This window comes from Trachypithecus francoisi, unplaced genomic scaffold (genome assembly GCF_009764315.1).
Source record: "Trachypithecus francoisi isolate TF-2019V2 unplaced genomic scaffold, Tfra_2.0 Lachesis_group2, whole genome shotgun sequence".
NCBI lineage: Eukaryota > Metazoa > Chordata > Mammalia > Primates > Cercopithecidae > Trachypithecus > Trachypithecus francoisi.
The window spans coordinates 94,208,053-94,226,314 of NW_022681465.1; the positions used below are offsets into that span (position 1 = coordinate 94,208,053).

General features: G+C 35.6%; 2 protein-coding genes across 4 annotated transcripts in view; both read left to right on the forward strand.

Annotated features, from left to right (window-relative positions):
- The window catches only part of IPO11 (importin 11), a 229,452-nt gene that overhangs the window by 158,078 nt on the left and 53,112 nt on the right, over positions 1-18,262 (forward strand). Inside the window, exon 29 of one of the 3 annotated variants that reach the window (XM_033179675.1) lies at positions 13,093-13,223. The exons of the other annotated variants lie outside the window; for them this stretch is intronic. Coding sequence (XP_033035566.1) covers positions 13,093-13,114 — 22 coding nt within the window. The 3' untranslated portion in view covers positions 13,115-13,223. Of the gene's footprint in view, positions 1-13,092; positions 13,224-18,262 lie in introns of those variants that run through there. 3 annotated transcript variants of the gene reach the window in all.
- Positions 11,164-14,082, forward strand: LRRC70 (leucine rich repeat containing 70). Its single transcript, XM_033179676.1, has 2 exons — positions 11,164-11,574; positions 12,040-14,082. The coding sequence occupies exon 2, from the start codon at positions 12,078-12,080 to the stop codon at positions 13,944-13,946; it is 1,869 nt and encodes a 622-aa protein (XP_033035567.1). The 5' UTR covers positions 11,164-11,574; positions 12,040-12,077; the 3' UTR covers positions 13,947-14,082.

The following is an 18,262-nucleotide window of genomic DNA, read 5'->3' on the forward strand; positions in this document are numbered from 1 at the left end:
GTTTTGCCATATTGCTCTGCCTCCTCTCTGAGTACTTGCTCTTATTGTTGATGTTTTTACTCAAAATACAACCTGAGCTGATTTCTAACTTAGTTTCTATTATCTGATTATACAGTAATTTGTGGAAAGGGGCAGTGAAGTAACAAGGGGACGGTTCTTTACAATTTTTATTTTGCCAGGGTTGGTCGTAAAAGAAACAGTCTTTGGCCGGGCGCGGTGGCTCAAGCCTGTAATCCCAGCACTTTGGGAGGCCGAGACGGGCGGATCACGAGGTCAGGAGATCAAGACCACCCTGGCTAACACGGTGAAACCCCGTCTCTACTAAAAAATACAAAAAAAACTAGCCGGGCGAGGTGGCGGGCGCCTGTAGTCCCAGCTACTCGGGAGGCTGAGGCAGGAGAATGGCGTAAAACCCGGGAGGCGGAGCTTGCAGTGAGCTGAGATCCGGCCACTGCACTCCAGCCCGGGAGACAGAGCAAGACTCCGTCTCAAAAAAAAAAAAAAAGAAAGAAACAGTCTTTGTGGGGTATATTGAATGATGACTAATTCCCTTTCTTGCTTTGTTATGCAAGGAAAATAGAGACATGAATAAGATTACTTATATAAGTTTCAGGACCTCAGATGTTAAATTCTGCTCCCTTACCACTCTGAATATATGGTTTACAAAGGGGCTGATCCTTTGAAGATCAAAAGAATCTTTACATTATGTATGTTTTCCTGCTTTGTATATAATCTAATGCAATTTGTAGTAATTATTGGTTCTGATTATTTCAGTTCAACTAGAAAAGAAAACCTCTTTGATGCAGCTTTTAATGTTTTTATTTTTTATATAAGCTATGCATGTGTATCTTTTGGCTCTTGTGAGTTTGGGGACTGGTTTTCCAGCATAATTTAAGTAAGATATCTATTTTTGAATTGGCTAATAATTGTAAGCTGGATTTTGTTAGCTTTAATCTAGCAGAAGCTGGAGGATGTAGACAAGTGTTAGAACAGTTGATACTACAGTTGGATGCTCACTCCTTTCATCTGTATACAAAGCAATTTCATTGAAAAAGAAAGTAAATGATTAATTCCTTGGCTTGCTGATTTTTCATTGAAGGGTATAATCATTTATAAAACTTTTTTTTAGCTTCTGAAAGTTCTTTGAAAACCAGATATTCCCGTCTCCACTCCCCCCAAAAAAGTGCCACACTTTTTGAAGTGTTTTGAGGTGTTTCTATCTTCCTACATTAGGATATGAATGGAAATAGTCTATTTTGGTTTTCATTTTTAATACAAATTTACTTTACCCTTGAAACATACATTAGAACTAAAATGCTCACCTGTTCCTCTTCTGATATCAACCTTATGACACTAATACAATAGCAATGTTTTAAAGATGCTGTTATGTGGTAAGTCACCATGCTGTGCCCTGAAGACCCATTGTACTTCACCTTTAGGATAGATGATTGTTCATAGCACTCTGGTATCTTAGAACAATAATTTGTGTCTTCTATCTCCTGTCCTGACTACTTAGGAAAGTTTCTGAATGCTTGTGAATTTGGAACTGCGTTCTCAATGCTTTCCTCGTATCTAGGAACCATGCCCTGTCTGCAAATTAGATAAAGGCTTCTGGCAAACTGTTTTCATATGTAACAGTCATATTGTAGACAGACACTGGATGCCATTAGCTAATCACTGACCATTCTATGAGAAGCTTCTTTTAAACATATCACCAGAGAAAAACTAAACTGTGATCAAATGAGATTATTTTGATGTTTCGGGACCTCAAACTGCTTTACAATGAGAATAAGAGATGTTTCTCAGTGAGAGTGAGGTATTGGGTCCAGAGCTCAAAGTAGTTGACGTGATACAGAAAAATAATTGTACACAGAATAACTAGCTCCAACAAGGATAACACTAGAAAAAGTATTCAGAGGAGTAAAATGATGAGTCTGATGTGCTTTGTAGTTTTACCCATGTAGATGATGCATGTGTACATCACAAGTGGTTCCTTCGTAGCCTGAGGAACATCTTTTTTATTTTGTTTTATTTTATTTGGAGATTCTTTTCCTTGAGCTTCTGTTTTTGTTCTATCCAGACTACCAGAGAGAAAAATATGCATTATAATGGGAAGGGAAGCTAGATTAACTTCAGATGCCTGTTGTGTGTACTGTTAGTGTGACGTTGGACCAGTTTTCTATCATTCTCAGTTTTCTCATATTTCAAATGGAGGCAGTGATAACAGCTAGCACCTAGGGCTTATTATGATAAATTGGAGAATGTATATATAATGCCTACTAAAATGCTTAATGAATGTGACCACCCAGTAAATCATTGTGTCTGCTGTTAATTTGACCAACTGTGTGATGGTACTAGTTTATCCAGTAGGTAGATCTCTTTCTTTTGAAACTTTCCCATGTTCATCTAGTTTATGTGTGAAGAAACTGCTAACAAGAAGTAAATAATAACTAATAGAACACATAATTTATGATAGCCTTTATACAATACATTTTTTACACACATTTCAGTTGATTCTTCCAATAGCTCTATGGGGATGGACATTATTAAACTTTTTTTTTTTTTTTTTGAGATGGAGTCTTGCTCTGTTACCCAGGCTGGAGTGCAGTGGCGTAATCTTGGCTCACTGCAAGCTCGGCCTCCTGGGTTCACATCATTCTCCTGCCTCAGCCTCCTGAGTAGCTGGGACTATAGGCTTGTGCCACCATGCCCAGCTAATTTTTTGTATTTTTAGTAGAGATGGGGTTTCACCATGTTAGCCAGTATGGTCTCGATCTCCTGACCTTGTGATTCACCTGCCTCAGCCTCCAAAGTGCTGGAATTACAGGTGTGAGCCACCGTGCCTGGCCTTTTTTTTTTTTTTTTTTTTTTTTGGAGACAGTCTCGCTCTGTCGCCCAGGCAGGAGTACAGTGGCACAATCTCAGCTCAGTGCAACCTCCGCCTCCCAGGTTCAAGTTATTCTCCTGCCCCAGTCTCCCCAGTAGCTGGGATCACAGGCACACACCACCACTGCCAGCTCATTTTTGTATTTTTAGTAGAGATAGGGTTTCACCATGTTGGCCAGGCTGGTCTTCAACTCCTGACCTCAGGTGATCTACCCACCTCAGTCTCCCAAAGTGCTGGGATTATAGATATGAGCCACCGCACCCAGCCTTATTAAACCTTTTAAATGTGTAATCAATACTAATAAAGGCTAATTACCTACCCGAAGTCAAGTACCAAACTGAAATTCAAATCCAGTCTATCTTACTCTTTTTTTTTTTTTTTTTTTGTGTGTCATTTTGTGATTTATTTCACGTCATAATGTCTTCAAGATTCATCCAGGATGTAATATGTATCAGAATTTTCTTCCTTTTTAAGGCTGGATAATATTCCATTGTGTGTATATGTCATATTTCTTTTTTTTTTTTTTTCAATTCTTTTTTTTTTTTTTATTATACTTTAAGTTCTAGGGTACATGTGCATGACGTTTATATCATGTATAACTCCCCAATGCAATCCCTCTCTCCTCCCCCCTCCCCATGATAGGCCCCAGTGTGTGATGTTCCCCTTCCCGAGTCCAAGTGATCTCATTGTTCAGTTCCCACCTATGAGTGAGAACATGTGGTGTTTGGTTTTCTCTTCTTGTGATAGTTTGCTAAGAATGATGGTTTCCAGCTGCATCCATGTCCCTACAAAGGACGCAAACTCATCCTTTTTTATGGCTGCATAGTATTCCATGGTGTATATGTGCCACATTTTCTTAATCCAGTCTGTCACAGATGGACACTTGGGTTGATTCCAAGTCTTTGCTATTGTGAATAGTGCCGCAATAAACATACGTGTGCATGTGTCTTTGTAGTAGAGTAATTTATAATCCTTTGGGTATATACCCAGTAGTGGGATGGCTGGGTCATATGGTACATCTAGTTCTAGATCCTTGAGGAATCGCCATACTGTTTTCCATAATGGTTGAACTAGTTTACAATCCCACCAACAGTGTAAAAGTGTTCCTATTTCTCCACATCCTCTCCAGCACCTGTTGTTTCCTGACTTCTTAATGATTGCCATTCTAACTGGTGTGAGATGGTATCTCATTGTGGTTTTGATTTGCATTTCTCTGATGGCGAGTGATGATGAGCATTTTTTCATGTGTCTGTTGGCTGTATGAATGTCTTCTTTTGAGAAATGTCTGTTCATAGCCTTTCCCCACTTTTTGATGGGGTTGTTTGTTTTTTTCTTGTATATTTGTTTGAGTTCTTTGTAGATTCTGGATATTAGCCCTTTGTCAGATCTGCCAGGCTGTTGAGTACCTCAAGTACTATTTGAGGTATTGAGTACCTCAGGCTATTAAGTACTCAAGTACTGTTTTGTCTAATTTTCCTATTCCACAATCTGGTTTTACTATTTCTGAGTCATTTTTGTTAGTCTGATTAGAAAATGAGATCATATTCCTAGATATTTCATTATTAAAGTAAGGTACTTCTTCCAACCACTTAAAACCACATATCTCGTTTTTATTTAAGTTGTTCATAAAAGGGACAACAAAGCATTCTTTCTGTCCTCTATCTAGAAATCCAGTGCATTTATTAGGAAACTATGTATTGAGATTTTCCACTTCGTTATACATAGAAAATACATTGGAAGTATTATTTGGTGTTTACAACTCTAAAATTCTAGCTTATTCACAGGACACAGGATCTTTAAACTATAATATCTTGATTTTATAGTACACAGTAATTGTGTATATATGTTTTTCTTTATTTGTTTATTTTTTTTAGGCTTTGAGGCTGGGTCTTACTCTGGTTGCCCAGGCTGGAGTACAGTGGCATGATCTCGGCTCACTGCAGCCTTGACCTCCTGAGCTTAAGTGATTCTCCCACCTCAGCCTCCCAAGTAGCTGGGACTACAGGATTGCACTACCACACCGGCTAGTTTTTTGTGTTTTTAGTAGAGATGGGGTTTCGCCATGTTGCTCAGGCTGGTCTTGAACTCCTGCACTCAAGCAGTCCGCCTGCCTGGGCCTCCCAATATGCTAGGATTGCAGGTGTGAGCCACTGTGTCAGGTCTTTCACGTTCTTTCATAGTTATGAAGTTTGGTCACTGCACATTGTTCATTTTTTGAGTTTCGTTTTCTCAAGTTCCATTTGTTAAGAAAAACTCCTGTCATACATTACATAAGAACAAAATTTTATATATGGAAATGTGGTAGGATCTTCTGGGGGTATAAAGCTTTACTATTTATTTATTTTTTATTTTTATTTTTATTTATTTTTTTTATTTTTTGAGACTGAGTCTCGCAGTGTCGCCCAGGCTGGAGTGCAGTGGCACGATCTCAGCTCATTGCAAGCTCTGCCTCCCGGGTTCACGCCATTCTCCTGCCTCAGCCTCCCGAGTAGCTGAGACTACAGGTGCCTGCCACTACGCCTGGCTACTTTAAAGCTTTACTCTTAATTTCTCTATGTCTCATTTTTTTATCCATTGTATGAGGTACTCCAATCAGAGTACCTACCTTATAGGGCTCCTGTGAGAATTAAAAAGAGATAATACTTGAAAAATGTTGAGAACACACTCTGGATCATAGAAGCACTCTATCAATAAATAGATCTGATCCAGCAGTAGCAAAAGGAGTTAATCCTATATTCTGTTTATCCTAATTTCTCTGCTTCACTAACTAACCTTTCTGACTGTGTACTCCTTTTTAAAGTTGTGAGTTAGATTTTATGTAGGGAATTTTTCTGAATTACTGAGTAGCCGTATTATACTACATAGTAGAAATATGTTTGATCTGTGAGCAGATCGATGAATTATGAGCATTGGTTATTGGAGTGAGAAAGAGCTGCTGATGCTTCTTTAGCAGGTCAAAATAATGGAGATTAAATGGTAGAGGGTCTGTCAAATCCAAGCTATAAGATGCTTGAAAGGCCAGCTGTGAAAAGGTTAGCAGTTTGGATACTAAGAAGCAGTTAACCATATTCCAATTACCAAAACAGGCATGATTCTGGAATTATTTTTCACACGGTTGTCAATTTGACTAGTCTCATGCCTGACATAGATAGTATTGTGTGGAGCCTTGATGCCCCTGCAGTAGTTATATATATTCCTCACAGCCGTATTGGGTGGTCTTCAGCACTGGTGGCTTAACATTGAAAGTTCCCGTAGGGGTTATTTAGGTTAATCTTTATTTGGTAATAAACTTTCCTTCTATAGCATCCCTGATGGGGATGTTCATTCAGCTTCTGTTTGGATACTTGGCTAATAAAAAGTCCCTGCTCCTTAAGGCAGCCCATTTTATTGTAGGACTTCTTTCTAACTGTAGCTGTTTGTCATGTAAGTGTTATCCTCAGAATACAAACTGTAACTCCCAAATCTGTGCTTTTAACTCCATATGCTAGTTTCTATATTCAGTACAGTCTTCATTCATGTAACTTCATCCATTTTATAATATTGTCTATTGAGGCAAGAAAATAATTTCACAAAGGTTATTATATAGTTATTGGAAGAGACTTAGCTCTCTCATGGCCTTATTAAATCATCTGTTAGGCTAATTACTCCCTCATCTCTTCTCCCGGGGTGTGTGTGTGTGTGTGTGTGTGTGTGTGTGTGTTTAAAACTATGGGGATTTTAGGGATTATGATAAACTAGAAATTGTAATATAAACATAAAATAAGAACCATCAAAATGGAAGGAATTTGCAGGAAAGATAAATTCTAATATAGCCCAGATCTGAAGTATAATCTGCTGAGATTAGTCTTTCAGCAAAACGCAGAAGGTGGTGGATAGGGTCAGAGGAGAGATTAGTGTTCCAAAGGTTTCAGGTGGAACTAGGGGAAAGAGGAGATATTTTGAATTCTAATACATTTCTGCTAGCTTTTTCTAAGTTGGAACAGCCCTTCTGTTTAATAGTTCTGCTTTCTGTGCTTTGCAGTGTAAAACTATGCCAATACACAACAAACAAATTGATCATCATATAGCGGCAATGAGAATGGTACCTAAAATTGTCCCTAGAAATAGAATATTGCTTCTCAAGATGACTGGGTAACAGAACAGGTATCAAGAAGTTAAAAATGTTCTTCCAAAGTCATGCTGAGGGGATGATTAATAATATTCCTTGAAAGTGTCCCAGTGACAGTACATCCTTAGGAAGTATCAGTTTGCTTTTTAAACCCTTGTAGTCACAGGCATAGTTGAACTTTTATGCTTCTCATGCATAAAGTACATAAAGTTTATTTTTTATTCTCACAGATTTGCAGTTAAAAATTTCTTAGTTACTTGTTGACAATTGAGCAAATAGAGATGTTCATAGTTTTGCCATGTTATAGGAGCACAATATTTGTTTCTGTTTTTATTTTAAAGCATACATTAGAAACTTAGAAATGGTGACATATTTTGGCAGTAATGTGCATGGACAAATTTTACATGAATATCATAGCTAATGTCATGATATTTTCATTTGGAAATTATTTCAAACTTAGAAAAACACTGCAAGAACAGTAAAGAACACACATATGACCTTTACCCAGAATCACCTATTGTTAACTTTTGTCCCAATTTGTTGCATGATACACATTTTCTGTCAGATAACTAGATAGGTGTTTTATATTCTGAACCATTTCTGTGTAAGTTGCATTTGTCATGGTCTTTTACTTCTCAGTACTTACAGTCTAGGACCAATTATTGCTTTAGCTCTTGTGTTTTTGTAGTCTCTTTTACTCTGTCATGTAATTTCTTCAGTCTTTTATTTTTCTCTTATAAAATTTTTAAATAATCCACTCCTTATAATCTCTCTCCATCTTTCCAATTGCCTCTCTGATTTTATCTCCCATCCATCCTCTCCCCAACTCCCCCAACAGAATAGAATGTTCCTCATTTGTGGTTCGATATTTTCTTATGGTTCGATTTATGTGTGCATCTCCCATTAGAATATTGCATAAGTGATGTGTCCCTCTTGGACTATCACAGGCAAAGTCACATGGTGCTCATCTGTTTCTCACTGATAATGTTAATACTGATCAAGGTGTTACCTGATTTCTCCATTGTATATAGTTATTATGTTTTTTTTTTTTCCTGCAACTGCTAAGAGGTCTATATTGAGATGTACTGCCCCTCATTAGAATTTATCTCCTACATTGAGCAAAATAATTTTCAAATTGTTTGCTAATTTTTTTTTTTCTAAGAGCACAAGTCCACTTTATTTACTTTTCATTAGTTTAAATCCTTAAGGGGTTACAGCATCTATGTCTAATGGCCTTAGCAGAAGGATCGCTTTGGAATTTGGCAAAAACCATGCCAGTGTTTCCTTGGGCCCAAGTTACCTTTCTGTAGAATACTCTGGTTTTGTTTGGTTTGCTGCCAGGAGTCACTGTGTTCTCTGCTTTGTATACGTAAGCACATTTATTGCCCAAATAGAATTCAGTTTCATCTTGGGCATAAACACCTTCAATTTTAAGAAGATCTGTGTACTCCCTTTGGTTTCAGAGACCTTGCCTGTAGCAGCAAAAATGACTTTGGATGACAGCCTTCCAGAAATATTTGCCTTTTGGAAGTCATGTTCCAAGCAGGCCTCGACAGGCTTCGTGATGGCAGAAAGAGCTGGATTATTTTTTAATTGCAAATCCCATCTCACATTTTCATTCTCTTGATTTTAGGTCTATCAGTAACTTTTAATGTCCATAAAATCAGTAACTGCTGTTATTATAAGCCATTCTTTATGTGTAAACCAATCTTGATTGGTTTATATATAGATGCTATATGTCTAAATACATATAGGCTGGGCACAGTGGCTCACACCTATAATCCCAGCACTTTGGGAGGCCAAGGTGGGAGGATTACTTGAGCCTATTAGTTCAAGACCAGCCTGAGCAAAATGGCAAGACCCTGTCTCTACAAAAATAAGAAAAATGCCAGGCATGGTGGCAAGCACCTGCAATCCTACCTTCTCAGGAGGCTGAGGGAAGAGGATCACTTGAGACTGGGAGGTCGATGCTGTGGTGAGCTGTGTTCACATTGTTGCTCTCTAGCCTAGCCGACAGAGCAAGACTGTGTCTCAAAAGAATACATGCATACATACAGACGATGTCTATTTAAAAGATGCTAATGGAACAGTTACTCTGTTATTTATACATTCTTGTTTTAGTATGGGCAGAATCTGAATGGAAAAGAGAATAGTTGTGTATTGGTACCAGAAGCATGAGATGATCTGGAGACAAAGGGAGTGTAAAAGAAGGTTTCAGCAATAAGAATGAGAGGAAAATATTGGGGCCCGTGCCGGGGGTGGTGGAGAATGAACAGACACAAGAGACAAAGACAAACAGAGAACATGGCGGCCGCGCCTAGAGCCTCCGCCTCACTTTATTTATACCCCATAAATCCCACGTCAGCAAAAATAACACAATGTAAAACAAACTTTCTGCACCCAGATATAACCTTCTGCTTAGTTCCTTGTCTCTAAGTTCTTTCTTATTTTGTCTGCCTTCTTGGCGCCTACTAGAGTTCATTAAAAGTTCAACTAGAGATACTGTCCTTGACTACTGGAGTTCATTGAAAGTGCAACTAGCTAGAGATACTGTCCTTGAGCCTTATCTATTCTTAGCATATTATTTTCAATGGCCCCTGCAGAAAACACCTCAATGAGTCAATTTTCTGGGAAGAAATAGAAGGCTAATTTAAGAGGCTGAGCATAGTGTTCAGTAATAGTTGTAATGAACATTAGTAATCAGAAAAGGGTAATGAAGAATCATTGTTGATCAGTTGTCTCTAAGAACAGCAACTCCTAAGTGAACAGAAAGACTAAACTTTGTTTTGCTGGAGATTGAATTTTTTTTTTTTTAAGCATTCAACCTGAGAGTTACAGTGTACTATTTATATTTAATTGTTTTGTTGCAGTCAGTTTAGTTTCCTTCAGTTTTTAGAATGTGAGAAGTGAGATTTTATTTTGTCATTGTTCCTTAATACAATTTCCTAAAAATTCTACCTTTGCATCCTAATAAGTATTGCAGCTGCTTTGGATATTTTTTGGCATAGAGAACAAAATTAATTCATACTCTGGTTATATTACTTTGTGGGTTTTTTCTCTTTAATTTTATTTTGATTTCAAAGGACCCTTGTTCTGAATTTTTCCTAACTCTTTAAGCTGTATGATGCAGTTGAAAAATCCATGGGACAAGCCTCATATCACTTGTGTGTTATTGGAAGTACTAAACAAAATGGACCTGAGAAACCTAACTCCCACCTCAAGTTCATGTCATTTCTGTCAGTTGTTTTGTTTTCCATTTTTAATGCATAAGATCGCAATAACAATAGCCAGCCATAAAGGATAGGTATAAGAATCATAAATCATTTTGATAAAGATCTGCTATCCAGTATGCATTGCTGAATTTTTCGTCATAGAAAGATAATGCTAGATATTATTTCAGGTATCTAATATGGACATAATTCATATTATTATCTAAAGTAATTGTTGTCTTGATGTGAAATGAAACTGCTTTAATAACAAAGGAGAGTTGTATACAATTACATAACTTGATATTTTAGGAATATTATCAGGGTATTAGTAATATTAATAAAAGTCAGAATTAGAAAGCTTAAGCAACTAGCTTAAAGTTAGTTAATGAAAGAAAGTTAATGACTGAACAATATATAATATAAACAATTATATCTGATTCTTTAAATCCTGAAAAATTTAGATTTAAAAATTCTCAATTTTCATTCTAAAAGATTCAAACTAATACAGATATATACAGGGCAAAACATCGCCTCTTTTATTTTCCCCAACTTTTCTTGCAAAGATAACCTATGTCAGTAATTTGGTATGCAGCTTCTTACCATCTTATAATCCAACTCTACCAATTAGTGCCTTATTAGTAATTAGTACCTTACTACCAATTAGTACCTTAACATATTAAATAGTACTCAGTATTTTTTGCAACCAAAAATATTCTGAAAATTTTGAAAAGAGCACTGGAGGATAATATAAAAACATTTGTGTTCATTCTAAATTTTTCCCCTATTTTTATTAAAGGAATAAAGCATAAAGTTGAAGTCTTCAATGTGTATTTAAAACAACATAAATATTTTGTTCATTAAAAAGTTTACAAAAAATTGTATTACTCTATATATATCTTATTTCAACTAGCCTTTTCCATTCAGTAGCTATGTTGTTGATAGCTAGAGTCTGTTGATAGATATTTGAATTCTGAATAACTAACGTTTTCAAGTATCCTTTAAAAACTATTATTTTACATTATGGGAGATATTTTGATGCGTATATTAGGAAAACTCTAACTGCATTCTGAAAAAATAAGTTCCTGAGATTTCCGTTCAGCAATACTTTTGAAACACAGATAAAATTACTTCCTGTCTCTTAGCTTCCTGTATCCATGGCAACCTCTGTTTTACACACTGACTGTAAAGGAACCAATGTGAAGAGTGGTGTTTCCTGAGCAAACGGTGACTTAAAAAAAAAAAAAAGTGGTGGGGTGGAGGTCAGCAATGCCACAGAACAAAATGGAGTTTAGAAATGTCGTTCTTCAGATTTAAAAAGAAAACCTTTACTGAATCAGCTGAGTGTTAATAATACGAATTTCCTTTTCTTGGTAAGATTATTTACTTAAATATGAACTTTTAGTTGACATGAAAAATAGTTTTGTGAAAAACTAATTTAGAGTTTAATTGTTCTGTAGTGAATTTGTATTTTCATAAATTATAATGTTATTTGATATTAGACTTTATGTTGTTAAAGGGACATATTAAATTCAAAGATTCTCATTCCTACATCGTTTGTCACCTATGTTGTAATCATTTGTAATTTTTAAGTTAGCAAATGTTTCATTAATCTGAACTGTTTTGTCAAGTAATGGGTTAATGGCCTGATCATGTTAATAATTCTAGAAAGTATTCCATACTCATTATTTTATGCTATTACCATGGTATGATTTATGATGGTATTATTGGCTGATCCTAATTAAAATAGAATACAGAAGTTATAGTATTATAAAAAAAAAAACACATTCATGTGATGAAGTTTTGATGATTTAAAGCTTTACCTTCTCTTTTTGTAGCCAATTCTGATCTGAACAGAAAAACCAAGAACAGGGATATGTGTGGATTACAGTTTTCTCTGCCTTGCCTACGACTGTTTCTGGTTGTTACCTGTTATCTTTTATTATTACTCCACAAGGAAATACTTGGATGTTCGTCTGTTTGTCAGCTCTGCACTGGGAGACAAATTAACTGCCGTAACTTAGGCCTTTCGAGTATTCCTAAGAATTTTCCTGAAAGTACAGTTTTTCTGTATCTGACTGGGAATAATATATCTTATATAAATGAAAGTGAATTAACAGGACTTCATTCTCTTGTAGCATTGTATTTGGATAATTCTAACATTCTGTATGTATATCCAAAAGCCTTTGTTCAATTGAGGCATCTATATTTTCTATTTCTAAATAATAATTTCATAAAACGCTTAGATCCTGGAATATTTAAGGGACTTTTAAATCTTCGTAATTTATATTTACAGTCTAATCAGGTATCTTTTGTTCCAAGAGGAGTATTTAATGATCTAGTTTCAGTTCAGTACTTAAATCTACAAAGGAATCACCTCACTGTCCTTGGAAGTGGTACCTTTGTTGGTATGGTTACTCTTCGGATACTTGACTTATCAAACAATAACATTTTGAGGATATCAGAATCAGCCTTTCAACATCTTGAAAACCTTGCTTGTTTGTATTTAGAAAGTAATAATTTAACAAAAGTACCATCTAATGCCTTTGAAGTACTTAAAAGTCTTAGAAGACTTTCTTTGTCTCATAATCCTATTGAAGCAATACAGCCCTTTGCATTTAAAGGACTTGTCAATTTGGAATACCTCCTGCTGAAAAATTCAAGAATTAGAAATGTTACTAGGGATGGGTTTAGTGGAATTAATAATCTTAAACATTTGATCTTAAGTCATAATGATTTAGAGAATTTAAATTCTGACACATTTAGTTTGTTAAAGAATTTAATTTACCTTAAGTTAGATAGAAACAGAATAATTAGCATTGATAATGATACATTTGAAAATATGGGAGCATCTTTGAAGATCCTTAATCTGTCATTTAATAATCTTACAGACTTGCATCCAAGGGTCCTTAAGCCATTGTCTTCACTGATTCATCTTCAGGCAAATTCTAATCCTTGGGAATGTAACTGCAAACTTTTGGGCCTTCAAGACTGGCTAGCATCTTCAGCCATTACTCTAAACATCTATTGTCAGAATCCCCCATCCATGCGTGGCAGAGCATTACGTTATATTAACATTACAAATTGTGTTACGTCTTCAATAAATGTATCCAGAACTTGGGCTGTTGTAAAATCTCCTGATATTCGTCACAAGACTACTGCGCTAATGGTGGCCTGGCATAAAGTAACCACAAATGGCAGTCCTCTGGAAAATACTGAGACTGAGAACATTACTTTCTGGGAACAAATTACTACATCACCTGTTGGTAGATTTTTTCAAGAGAATGCCTTTGGTAATCCATTAGAGACTACAGCAGTGTTACCTGTACAAATACAACTGACTACTTCTGTTACCTTGAACTTGGAAAAAAACAGTGCTCTACCGATTGATGCTGCTTCAATGTCAGGGAAAACATCTCTAATTTGTACACAAGAAGTTGAGAAGTTGAATGAGGCTTTTGACATTTTGCTAGCTTTTTTCATCTTAGCTTGTGTTTTAATCATTTTTTTGATCTACAAAGTTGTTCAGTTTAAACAAAAACTAAAGGCATCAGAAAACTCAAGGGAAAATAGACTTGAATACTACAGCTTTTATCAGTCAGCAAGGTATAATGTAACTGCCTCAATTTGTAACACTTCCCCAAATTCTCTAGAAAGTCCTGGCTTGGAGCAGATTCGAATTCATAAACAAATTGTTCCCGAAAATGAGGCACAGGTCATTCTTTTTGAACATTCTGCTTTATAACTCAACTAAATATTGTCTATAAGAAACTTCAGTGCCATGGACATGATTTAAACTGAAAACTCCTGTTAGAATTATATACTTTACATGGAAAATAATGAATTATATGAAGTTAGCATTATTAAAATGTTTTTAATAATTTGTGAACAGTGTATTCATTTAGCACATATTTTCTTTGATATGTACTGTATTAAGTAATAATAGCTAACATTTCTGTGTATCAAGCACTGTGCCAAATATTTCACATTTAATCCGTGAATAGTCTTGAAAGGTGGTACTATTTATACTTTACAGATGAGGAAACTTAGAGTTTAAGTAACTTTCCCAAATTCTCACAGCTTGTAACACTGTTTAGGCCTCTCTGACGAGCTCATGCTTTCAGTTTTATACTATATTGCTGCTGTGGTTCTAGGATTGTAATACGAAAAAAATAGACATGGTTCTTATTCTAGATGGAGCTTGAAATGTAGAGGAGGAGATACATGGTTACTGCACAGTACGATGATAAGTACTGTACTTAGAGATGCTGTTGAGTATAACATTTGTGGAGGTGAGAGATGGCTTTATGAAGGAAGCGACATCAAAACTGGATCATAAAGAATAACTAGAAATTAGCCCAGTGAAGAGAGCTGAGTAACACCGTGTCAGAGGGGTTAACAGAAGAAAAAATGCTGCTTTTCAGGAACTAAAATTCAGTATAGCTGGTGTCATGAATGATGGTATGCGATTTAAAGCCCAAAAGAGAGATCAGGTGATGAAAGCTCTGTAGTTGTATGCAACTTGAGGGCAACAGAGAGCCATTGAAGGATTTTTAAGCAATAGAGTGAAATGATTAGATTTACCCTTTAGAAATTTGCCTTTTTCTGGAAGGAACAGTAAAACCGGAGCCAGAATTAGTTGAGTAGGAATCTGAGTTACTAATCCAGGGGAAAGTTGCTAGAGGCCTGGGCCAGGATACTGGCAAAAAGGATGGATGGATCAAGAGGTACTTTGAAAGTAAAATGAACTGCCTTGGCGATTGGTTGAGGGGTGGCAGGAGAGGGAGGAGTCAAAGATGTTAGGTTTTTGGCTTAGGCAGTTTTGTGCTGTATTCACTAAGCTAAGGAATGAAAAGGAGTGGGGCAAAATAATGAGTTCAGTTTTAGACAGATTGAATCTGAGGTTCTTATTAGATCTCCAAGTGGAAATATATAGCATGCAGAAATTCAGAAGTGAGGTCTTATGGTCAAGGCCAATAATTCTTAAACTTTCATCTATCCAGTACACTGGAAGTGTATGATACACCCTTTACAGTAACAATAACCATTTGGGCAGTAGGTAAGTGGGGAAGAATGAGACCTTGTAGAAGTTGAGAGAGTCCCTAGGAGATGTTAGTGCCCTTGATTAAGAATCTTTAATATAGATGGTAATTGAAGTCATAGAAGTAATGTAATGTTTTTCTTTATTAGCATAAATTTGTACTTGCATAGCCCTCTGCAGAATATTAGGGATTGTAGTAAGCGCCATGCCCATTGGTTCATTAATAGTGACCTGAACCACAAATATGTATTTAAAATTTTTTCTTAAGCATTGTATCTTTCATGTTTGTGTCTCTTCTTCCTTTTCCCCAAAATTTGTTTTTTTAATTACTAAAAAATACAATCCTTATGAAATTAACCTGGAACATGTTATCTGGGAGTATTTAAAACAAATGATAATTATCAAGTTCATATTGTGAAATGAAAATAATTATAATAAAATGCAATACTGTTTATTCTACCAAAATACAGTGGTTATCAAACTCAGAATCTCCTGGTAGCCTTATAAAAACATAGTTTGCTACCCCGACTCCTTCCTCTACCCCTCTCAAAGTTTTTTCTTTTTTAAAAAATTGTTACTGATAATATTTGTACATATTTGTGTGGTATGTGTGATATGTTGTTACATGTATAGAATATGTAATGATCAAGTCTCAGGGTGTTGGGGGTATCTATCACCTCAACTGTTTATCTTTTCTATGTGTTGGGAACATTACAAGGCCTCTTTTGTAGCTGTTTTGAAATATATAATATATTGTTGTTTACCATAGCTATTCTACTTTGCTGTTGAACATTAGAACTTATTCCTTCTATCTGACTGTATTTTTGTACCCATTAACCAACCTCTTTTCATCTTCTTCCCTGCACACAGACACACACACACACAACCTTCCCAGCATCTGGTATCTGTCATTCTGTTCTCTACCTCCATGAGATCAGCTTTTTTTAGCTCCCACATATGAGTAAGAATATGTTACAATTGCCTTTTGCACCTGGCTTATTTCACTTAACATAATGACCTCTAGTTCTATCTTTGTTGCTGCAAATGACAGTATTTCATTCTTTTTTATGGCCTGATAGTATTCCACTGTGTACATGTACCTCATTTTTCTTTATCCATTTGTCAATTGATGAGCACTTAGGTTGATTGCTGATCTTTGCTATTGTGAATAGTGCTGTAATAAACATGGGAGTGCATGTCTCCATACTGATTTCTTTTTCTTTGGATAAATGCCCAGTAGTGGGATTGCTGGGTCAGATGATAGTTACAATTTTAGTTTTTTGAGAAATTCCCGTACTATTTTACATAGTTACTGTACTAATTTACATTCCCACCAACAGTGTATAAGAGATCCCATTTCTCTGCATCTTCATCAGCATCTGTTTTTTTTTTTTTGTCTTTTTATTACTGGCCATTCTAATTGTGCTAAGATGATATCTCATTGTGGTTTTCATTTTCATTTCAAATGCAATTAGTGATTAGTGACGTTGAAGATTTTTCATATACCCCTGGGCCATTTGTACGTCTTCCTTTGAGAAATGTCTGTTCCTTTGCCCACTTTTTAATGGGATTATTTTGTGGATTTTTTGTTTATTTGTTTGCTGTTGAGTTATTTGACCTCCTTGTATATTCTGGATATTAGGGTCTTATTAGATGAATATTTTGCAAATGTTTTCTCCCATTCAGTGTATTTTCTGTTCACTCTTGTTTCCTTTGACATCCAGAAGCCTTTTCACTTAATATAGTCCTAGTTGTCTATTTTTGTTTTTATTGCCTGTGCTTTTGAAGTCTTGGCTATAAAATCTTTGCCTAGACCAATGTCCAGAAGTGTTTTCCTTGTGTTTTGTTGTAGTAGCTTTATAGTTTTAGATATTATTTTTAAGTCTTTAATCCATCTTGACTTGATTTTTATATACAGTGAGAAATAGGAGTCCAGTTTCATTCTTCTACATATGGATATCCAAGCCAGAGTTCTTGATTCAGTAGGTCTGGAATAGAGCCTGTGAGTTTTCAGTTTAACAAGTGTGCTGATGCTGTTGGTCTGGGACCACACATTGAGAACCACTGCATTAATATATTTGAGAGAAAATCAGAGAGGAGCTGAAGAGTAGTTTTAAGATTTATTAGCAATTGCATAAATAAAGCCCCACCAACCCCAAAGAGTTTTCCAACAATGGTTTGCTTTTCCCTGCTTAGCTGAATGCTTTTTCGGGGATTGTAATTTCAGCAGAAAATGTGAATATGTTTAAATAAATGTTATTTTTCCTAAGTAACTTGTTTTGTTATGGAAGAGCGATCTTTTTGTTCACCTCAAGAGACGTTTTTAATAATGTATTTTTTTCTTTGTTGTATCCTCCCAACTCCTACAAATCCAATTATGTTTTTTCTTTAATTACTGAAAGTACTTGTTCATTGGGAAAAAATTTAAACAGTGCATAAATACATAAGGTAAGCTGAAAATTTCTCCATGCCCCAGTTCCGTACCACACTACTAAACCATACCCTCTTAAAGATGTTCACAAGCAACACAGCTGGCTATGTGAAGTTCAGAAAAATTTATATAACAAAGTATTTTTATCTTAAAATTCCTAAATTCAAAGAAGACAGTTCAGAAGATCTATCCACATTTTTGCTTTTTGAAAATATAGCTTCTAATTGATTTAGACTCAACTGGAAAACCAATTATATTAATACCAATTTATATATGGAGCTATAGTTCTACACAGTGGTATTCATTAAATGTTCATTTCGGTCTTTGCCAGCTATTTCCTTTTAAAAAAAATTCTTTTTTTACTAATCAAAAGAGAGCTGGAGTAAATAGCTACTCCCTTTTAAAATATTAGCCAGCTCATATTTCACTGTTGTTTAATAGTTGTGCAGTGAAAAAACTTATTTAAGGTATAATTGAAGTGTTACAGGCATAATAGTTTTCTTGGGTACAATTTCTGTATTTCATTGTTTTACATTTTGAGCAGCCCTAAGTGAAAACCAAATGATATTCTAAATTAATATAGCTAAGG